The following is a 9,422-nucleotide window of genomic DNA, read 5'->3' as shown; positions in this document are numbered from 1 at the left end:
TCCATTTGCTCCCTGATTATCTTTCCCAGTCACTCCTTACTTTTCTCTCTTCTGTATTGGGAGACTGTATAGTCTTTACCCTTACACTGTAACTCAGCTTTCATAATGTTGGTACCATCTATCTTGTTCTCTCCTCTCGTAGTTCTTTACGCTTCTCTGAGCTCAGCGACCAAACTTTGTGTGAATTATATTCTAGTTATAGGCAGACATACTCTGTAGATAGTTTGATGTATGTATTATTATCCATGACCTGACCGACCATCGCCCTGCCTGCCAGGATTCACGATTTGTACCAATCGTTTCACTACCACACACCTGCCACGGTTCACAATGTGTCCCTAGACATGATCATCTCATCACAGACTCACACCACACACCTGCCACGGTTCACAATGTGTCCCTAGACATGATCATCTCATCACAGTCACACACCACACACTTGCCACGGTTCATAATGTGTCCCTAGACATGATCATCTCATCACAGTCACACACCACACACCTGCCACGGTTCATAATGTGTCCCTAGACCTGATCATGTCATCACAGCCACACACCACACACCTGCCACGGTTCAAACTCTACAACGCATAAACAATCCACAAAATTTACTATATACCCGATGAGTTTCTATCAGCGCTTCATTGCCTTATTATATTCTCCATTATCGTTTGTACTTCAACTTTCATTTCTTCGGTTCTGATCCAAACGGTTGAAGACATATAAGTAGGGAAGAATACGCTAGTCATGGCCTATAAGAAAACAAAATGATTGAATGCCTCAGATTTTTTTTTTTTCCCCCATTGCAGTATCTCATCCTCCTTATTTAGGTTCAGCCGTTACTTTAAACCTCTGCCCATCAGACGCTGTATCTTCGTCGGTGATGCTCATTACTGGCATGGTGGCGCTAGTGTCACTCCCGAGGTCGTTGCACTGTGGGGTCGACCTCCTGCAGGTGGCGCTAGGTCCTCGGTGGCCTTGTAACCTTCCGATGTACAGCTGGTCAGCGGATCGGGCCGCCCCGGTCACCCCGAGAACCTGGGCCAGGCTCAGGCTGTGGACGGAGACCAGAGAGACTGTATGAAGGAGAGAACTTGTGAGGAAGAAGAGAGAGACAGAGAGACAGAAGAGGATGACTACAAGGGCAAGAGAAGAGACTCCGAGGAGAGACAAGATGAAGGGTAAAAACATACGACTGTGAGGAAGAGATGAGAAGAGAGAGAGACAACGTGGTTGAATAGAGATTGTTAGAGAGATGAAACATAGCAGAAGGTAAGAGGAAAAGTGTCAGCAGAGGAGTGGATGGGTGCTACTGACTCTGAGGGAGTGTAGGGACTGCGTTTGTGCAAGACGAGGTAGCAGTTAAGGAGAAGGGGAGAGCTAGGACTACAACCCTGATGGAGGAGTTGTAGTTAGGACTACAACTTTCAGGGAGGAGTTACCTGTGAGGGAGAAGAGACAGAAGGGGAAGACCAGTAAGTGTGTGTGTGTGTGTGAGAGAGAGAGAGAGAGAGAGAGAGAGAGAGAGAGAGAGACGTGAAGGAGAATGGATAGAGAGGGAAGACTGCAGAACATTGGGGAAGAAAGCCCCTGTGAGGTGGGAGAGTAACCTGAAGTAGAAATACATTTGCTAATTCGAGGGATTTTCTCACATACAATTGTTTCTAGGATTTCACTTTGCACATAATATACTGAATATTGATATGTCTCCCATTACTGGTATGTCTCCCATTACTGATGTCTCCCATTACTGATATGTCTCCCATACTTATATGTCTTCCATTACATATATTTCTCCCGTTACTGGTATACCTACCATTTCTGTTATGTCCCCCATTACTGTTATGTCACCCATTACTGGTATGTCTCCCTTTACTGTTATGTCACCCATTACTGTTATGTCACCCATTACTGGTATGTCTCCCATTACTGTTATGTCACCCATTACTGTTATGTCACCCATTACTGTTATGTCACCCATTACTGTTATGTCACCCATTACTGTTATGTTACCCATTACTGTTATGTCACCCATTACTGTTATGTCACCCATTACTGGTATGTCACCCATTACTGTTATGTCACCCATTACTGTTATGTCACCCATTACTGATATGTCTCCCATTACTGGTATGTCACCCATTACTGGTATGTCACCCATTACTGATATGTCACCCATTACTGGTATGTCACCCATTACTGGTATGTCACCCATTACTGGTATGTCACCCATTACTGGTATGTCACCCATTACTGATATGTCACCCATTACTGGTATGTCACCCATTACTGGTATGTCACCCATTACTGTTATGTCACCCATTACTGTTATGTCACCCATTACTGGTATGTCACCCATTACTGTTATGTCACCCATTACTGTTATGTCACCCATTACTGTTATGTCTCCCATTACTGTTATGTCACCCATTACTGTTATGTCACCCATTACTGGTATGCCACCCATTACTGTTATGTCACCCATTACTGTTATGTCACCCATTACTGATATGTCTCCCATTACTGATATGTCTCCCATTACTGATATGTCACCCATTACTGGTATGTCACCCATTACTGGTATGTCACCCATTACTGGTATGTCACCCATTACTGATATGTCATCCATTACTGGTATGTCACCCATTACTGATATGTCTCCCATTACTGATATGTCTCCCATTACTGATATGTCTCCCATTACTGGTATGTCACCCATTACTGATATGTCTCCCATTACTGATATGTCTCCCATTACTGGTATGTCACCCATTACTGATATGTCACCCATTACTGGTATGTCACCCATTACTGTTATGTCACCCATTACTGATATGTCTCCCATTACTGATATGTCTCCCATTACTGATATGTCTCCCATTACTGTTATGTCACCCATTACTGATATGTTTCCCATTACTGATATGTCTCCCATTACTGATATGTATCCCATTACTGATATGTTTCCCATTACTTTTATGTCTTCCATTTCATCAGATGTCCACCATTATTATCATTGCTGATGCATTACAGGTTGCAAGAACGAGTCTGCCCCAGATGAAGGGTTTCTACGACCAGTTCCTCACCCTCAGAGCAACACGGATCAAACACACAATGGAGGACTCACACGTTCAGGCTCCAGAAAGCCTCGTCGGGAGGCTGGAGGTGAGGGAGTCCCGGCAGGAAGAGTTTCTGGCAGAGGTACTGCCTGACGCACGCCCCGGACTCGGGCTCCTTCCTGTAGGACTTCCACAGGTCGTTGTAGGCCAGGGAGAGGGCCTTAGAGACGCCCGTGGATCCCTGCAGCAAAGTATGGGAAACGGAGGTGAGGTTCTGGTGGTCTCCATCAGACACACATGATTATGTCTGAAAACTCATACAGACGAAATATGTATACTCCTTGTAAGTAGACCACTATGTATATTGTACCATGACAGTTATGTATACTGTATTATGTACTGTATATAGCAGTTTTCTGCTGTATGTAGCTGTATTCTGCTGTAGGTGATAGTGATACAGTTAGCAGACGAAATTTGTATACTCCTTGTGAGTAGACCACTATGTATATTGTACCATGACAGTTATGTATACTGTATTATGTACTGTACGTAGCAATTTTCTGCTATATGTAGCTATATTCTGCTGTAGGTGATAGTGATACAGTTAACAGGTGAAGGGCTGGATTTAGTCCTTTCTGGATATGATGGAATTTTCAGTATCTACACTTCACGAAAGTTATTTGTGTACGATAGGATACACGATGATCACTAGATACCGTATCTGATACTATGTTTGATCACTAGATACCGTATCTGATACTATGTTTGATCACTAAATACTGTATCTGATACTATGTTTGATCACTAGATACTGTATCTGATACTATGTTTGATCACTAGATACTGTATCTGATACTATGTTTGATCACTAGATACCGTATCTGATACTATGTTTGATCACTAAATACTGTATCTGATACTATGTTTGATCACTAGATACTGTATCTGATACTATGTTTGATCACTAGATACTGTATCTGATACTATGTTTGATCACTAGATACTGTATCTGATACTATGTTTGATCACTAGATACTGTGTCTGATACTATGTATTGTTTCTTACGATATCCATTTGTTTTGTATTATGTGTTAGGCCTCATTCTCCAGTCAAAATCTTGACCTCAAACTATATATCTTCTATCTTTAGGAATACTTAAATTATTTTTTTTCATACTAAAGATTAATTTACAGAAAAAACTGACGCACGTAAAAACATTATAAAGTTTTCAGAAAATTTGTTCATTTATAAGACACTAAAAAAGAAACTGTTAGCTTCTGCACGCGCCTGTAATATTGGATACAGAAGAGGCAACACACCTGTAGTTCGGTGGGGAAGACAATGTTCTCCAAGTAATCCTTTTCTTTAGACGTGTACGACAGCACATGTAGCGGCTCTTGAAGAGAGCACATGCAAGAGAATAGATATACGATAGATCACAGCTACGTGCATTGAGGAAACGAATGTAAAGATCACATGAAATCACATGCAGGAGAAATGCTATTTGAACAGTGGGATCCTTGCATTCCAGCAGGACAAAGCTGCGGCCTAAGAACAGTTTCTGGTGTGGACAACCTCCCTACCAACAGGTCCTCCTCACCTGGTCGCTGGGGCTGTACACCTGCTGAGCCTCCTCCACCACAGCCACCAGAGCTGGTACGTCGGAGAGGTCGAGGGCCATCGGCAGCTCCGCCAGGCTGCGTTTGGTGTGGATGCTGGAGAGGATCAGGTAGGTTACGTAGGAGCACAGGGTCAGGAAGGCCAAGCCAGCCAGTACAACGAAGGGGTCGTGCTTGGGCGTATACTGCATGTAACCCCCGTAGCCGCCACTACCACTATACCCCGTACCGCTGGCTCTGCTTGCTGTCCCATATCCAACGGAGTGTCCGTATCCCTCGCCCAGGTGTCCGTATCCGCCGCCCAGGTGTCCGTATCCGCCGCCCGACTGTCCGTATCCGCCGCCCAGGTGTCCGTATCCGCCGCCCGACTGTCCGTATCCGCCGGCGACATATCCATACCCGCCGTGTGAGTCCCTCCTAAACCCGACGTTGGAGACAAATTGGCTGCTATCCTCCCTCGCCTGCCTGGCCTCCGACGTCTTGGGAAGATCGAGGAGGTGGAAGATGAAGTATATTTCCTCCTCGGTGAACCCAGACGCCTTCATCAGCTCCAGGATGAAGTCAAGTTCGTCCACGAAGGTCATCGCCTGATGATGTAGGAAGTGACCCAACTTCGCGAGCATCTGGGGAACGAACGTCTCCCTCGCCTCAGTGATGTTGGGGAGCGTAAGTCTGCCCAGCAGTGGGTTCCCCTCGGTAAGGTCGCCCCAGACACATCCCACGCGTCGGTGGAGATATTGTAGGAGCTCAGGATCAAGAGATTTGTAAAAAGTATTGATCATGAGAATGGCATCTCCCACCGCCTCCATCTTGTCAAAGGCCGCGAGAAGGATGCGGCCCGATCCCGTCTCCGCCCCGTACAGGCTCGCCAGGATCGACTTCATGTTGGCGAAGATTCCTTTAAGGCGTCTCCAGTGAGCGAGCGAGTCGTCTATGGGCGGCGAAGACTTGACTGTGTTGGAGGAGGACGCGTATGTGTCCTTATCGTGGAAGGGAACACCTGAGTCTCCAGTCTCCAAGTGCCAGGGCGGATCCCTCACGCTGTGCAGGGTCCTGGTCATGAGTGTTTCACCTCCTGATAACGTGGGTCTCAGCTCATGCAGCTCTTGGAATGTCCTGTCGGTGAGAGATAAGGTGAATCATATTATCCTTGGTACAAACTGAGGCAACATAACCCATCTACCTTACTGTCTTTATCATTGGTATAATATTTTCTACACATCAAGATGATGCTCACAAAGTTGCCTCTAGTCGTGGCTGCTGGCGACCAGTTTCAGGTGTGAGCTAAACACCCTTCATACTATAACGTCGTGATCGCGTGGGATCTAAAGTGTTATGAAGATTGTGAAAAAGAGCTAATACCTTAGGTAGACAGCGCCTCCTACGAGGACTATATACCTTTAACCGCGGAGCATATCTGTCTCTCTCTCAACCTTCAGTTGTTTGTTAAGAAACTGAGGTGGGAAGGAAGTTAATATATGTTACCTCCTGTGAACACTTGTCGTAGCTAAAGGTTATGCGATTAATCTCTGAGGCAATACGATACGACCCTTGAGCACGCCCGACGTGTGCAAAGGTCGTGCTCAAAAGACTGAGGTAAATGTAAGAATGGTTAGCTGTTGGTGTGGTCAGCCGACACACACGGCAAGTAGAGCGGGACCCAGGGGTCAGCAACCAGCGGGCGGCGCTGACAGTTAAGCTGCACAGCGGGAGTAATGTTCATGATGCAGCTGACCAGAACTGTCATGCATGTGTGTTGCTGTAAATATGTGTACACTATAACCTGTATGTTTACACTGGCGCTCCTCCTTTACATAGTTTCTTTCGTATTCGTCCACCGTTTCCTGCGATAGCGAGGTAGCGCCAGGAACAGATTAAGAATTGCCACATCCGCTCATATGCATTCTCTCATGTATCATTGATTATCATACTCGTTCAGACCTGATCGTATACACTGAACCTATGACAACCAACCCCTATAGCCAACCCAGCAAGTCCACCTGGTCTCACTGGTTGGAGTCTTGTATTACTGTATCAATATTACAGTACAGTTTATAACGACATTATCTTTTTTTCAGTTTGTGAATACATTAAGCGAACGAGATACAAGCATCATCGTGATGGTGAAGGTGATACTCACGTGATATCAAACACAGAGTGAGGAGTGGCGGAGAAGCCAGAGGCCACACCACCAACACTGCCACCACCACACCCCGCTACCACCACCACCACCACTACCACCCTCACAAAGAACGAGGGCACCGTCCGCCACAGCGCCCCCAGTGCTCCTGCAGAGGGTCATCATCGCCTGTAGGGGAGGGAAGATACAAGGTAACAACTTGATCTCCTACGGTTTTCAGGCATAAAGCTTCAGGTTTAACTCTGGTGTTATTCATAATATGTCAAGATCTTTATTCAGAGTATATAACTCTCAGCTGTATTGTTGTGGGAAGCATAATCATTAGGAGCTAAGCTCTTCAGGGTAAGGTATATTTACAGATGATTAAATTCTTGACTGGGAATATCTGAGGGTGAGGTGATTTAGTCTCTAGTAAACTGTGTAGGACTTACTGAAAACTGTTATGTATAAGACTCGTGTTAAACAGGCCCATTGCAAGAATGAATACGACTGACAAGTTCAGTGCACTGTGAATGATCACAGTAGATCTAGAAGACTTGGAGTCTGGTAGATGTCTATCACAACAAGCGAAACGAAAGTCTTCTTAAATGTATCAGAACATATCCAGGAAGAACTGTTCATATCAGACTCAGAATCTATCCAGAAAATTATATTAGAATTCATATCAAACTCAAGGCGAAATTTTTGCGTTATTTAGAAGATTCGATTCGTCAAATCTATTGGGAAAGTGTTAGATATAGATGTGCTCATGTGGCTTCCATGGACGTTATTCAAACACTTGATTTCTCATTGTTTTAAACGAAAATTTAGTGTCCGGACATTCACCTGTTTATATCCTCTTACTGTAGTTCTCGGAGATTTTCATTTACGAACTTCATTCATTCGCTATCCAGATATTCAGATATCTAACGCTAATGATGGCATTTTAGTAGTGTTGTCTGGACTGTGATGAAGGCTATTCTTTTGGATTTTTTTTTCCTGTGATGATTACTGCTTCGCCTCGAGCGATACTTTGGTTTCTGTTGGGCGTATGACAGAAATTATAGGTACAGAAAATAGATGTATAGATCGCACCCTCTTTTTCTCTGACATTGCCTCAAGCTTTAGACTGTAGTTCAGCTGCCTCTGTCATGAGTAACCATTCGGGTGAGGGACTTGGCAGGCAGGAATCTCTCCTTCCCTGCAACTCCTCGTCCAGCCTTCGTCTCCTCTCGAAATCATGACAGATGTTTGATTCGTGAGAGAAAGCGTTCCCTTAGCCCACTCTCCCTTAGACTAGTATGACGTTTGCCCCTTTTTCAACTCCTTTGACACCTTTTCCCATTCTCCAACGACTTGAGTAGTAATCGTTTATTAAGTAGTAGTTGTTCATTAAGCGTATGTATACATATCTTGAGGTATACGTATGATTGAAGGGTCATCAGGACTCTTGTCTCTGGATGGGTCATGATCCTTTAGTATTATATTAAGGTATTTACTATATATCTCAGTGATATCTACAGCATCATCGTCCCCACACAGTACAGATGGGTAATTACAGATAGGTATACACACACACACACACACACACACACACACACACACAGCAACAGCCTAAGCCAGATACCCAGTTATCGGCCAGAGCCGAGGCGAAGATTGTGTGTGTGTGCCGCTAACAGCATTCGAACCCCAAGCGGGCCCAACCCCAAGCATATTCGTGCTAACTCATAGTCAGTAATGCTAACCACTTCACCTTGGAGAGTGTCATGGGAAGAGAGTTTTGCACTTGTAGTGTGTGTGTGTGTGTGTGTGTGTGTTGTGTGTGTGTGTGTATGTATGTGTGTGTGTGTGTGCCTAATCAACATGATATGAATGACAATGGAGTCGAGAATAGTAAATAGAGAGATAGTTATCTCCTGTTGATACTGTACTTATACGCATCACATTAGAGTCACTCCGTAAGCATAACGCTATCGGTAATATATTCATCATTGTGTGTACTGGATCCGTGTTGCACCGATACCAAGCTGACATAGGCTTGCCGCGATCAAGACCCAGGGTAAGCAAGTCCTACATGATCAAGACCTAGGGTAAGCAAGTCCTACATGATCAAGACCTAGGGTAAGCAAGTCCTACATGATCAAGACCCAGGGTAAGCAAGTCCTTCATGATCAAGACCTAGGGTAAGCAAGTCCTACATGACCAAGACCTAGGGTAAGCAAGTCCTTCATGATCAAGACCCTGGGTAAGCAAGTCCTACATGATCAAGACCTAGGGTAAGCAAGTCCTACATGATCAAGACCCTGGGTAAGCAAGCCCTACATGATCAAGACCCTGGGTAAGCAAGTCCTACATGATGAAGACCTAGAGTAAGCAAGTCCTACATGATCAAGACCTAGGGTAAGCAAGTCCTACATGATCAAGACCTAGGGTAAGCAAGTCCTACATGATCAAGACCTAGGGTAAGCAAGTCAAAATGCCTTGATAACCTGAACATGGATGACTGATATCTTGAGCAACTAATTCACGTATTACCGTGAGGAACACGAGGGAACGGTGCTAGTTAAACCAACACCATCACCCACACCAGTGTTGCTCCCGTCACTCACACCAGTGGTGCCTCCAA

The 9,422-nt window shown here is 44.9% G+C and overlaps 1 protein-coding gene across 1 annotated transcript; it reads right to left on the bottom strand.

Annotated features, from left to right (window-relative positions):
- Positions 1 to 600: 600 nt before the first annotated feature.
- On the bottom strand, positions 601 to 6,949 carry LOC139758051 (uncharacterized). The gene is made up of 4 exons (XM_071679105.1): positions 6,818 to 6,949; positions 4,659 to 5,793; positions 3,127 to 3,299; positions 601 to 1,053 (listed from the first exon to the last, which is right to left on the bottom strand). Exons 2-4 carry the CDS (start codon positions 5,736 to 5,738, stop codon positions 822 to 824), a joined length of 1,485 nt encoding a protein of 494 aa, XP_071535206.1. The 5' UTR covers positions 5,739 to 5,793; positions 6,818 to 6,949; the 3' UTR covers positions 601 to 821.
- Positions 6,950 to 9,422: the final 2,473 nt, after the last annotated feature.

This window comes from Panulirus ornatus, chromosome 2 (genome assembly GCF_036320965.1).
Source record: "Panulirus ornatus isolate Po-2019 chromosome 2, ASM3632096v1, whole genome shotgun sequence".
NCBI lineage: Eukaryota > Metazoa > Arthropoda > Malacostraca > Decapoda > Palinuridae > Panulirus > Panulirus ornatus.
Note: the sequence above shows the minus strand (reverse complement) of the source record. Positions and strands in the feature narration are given on the sequence as shown.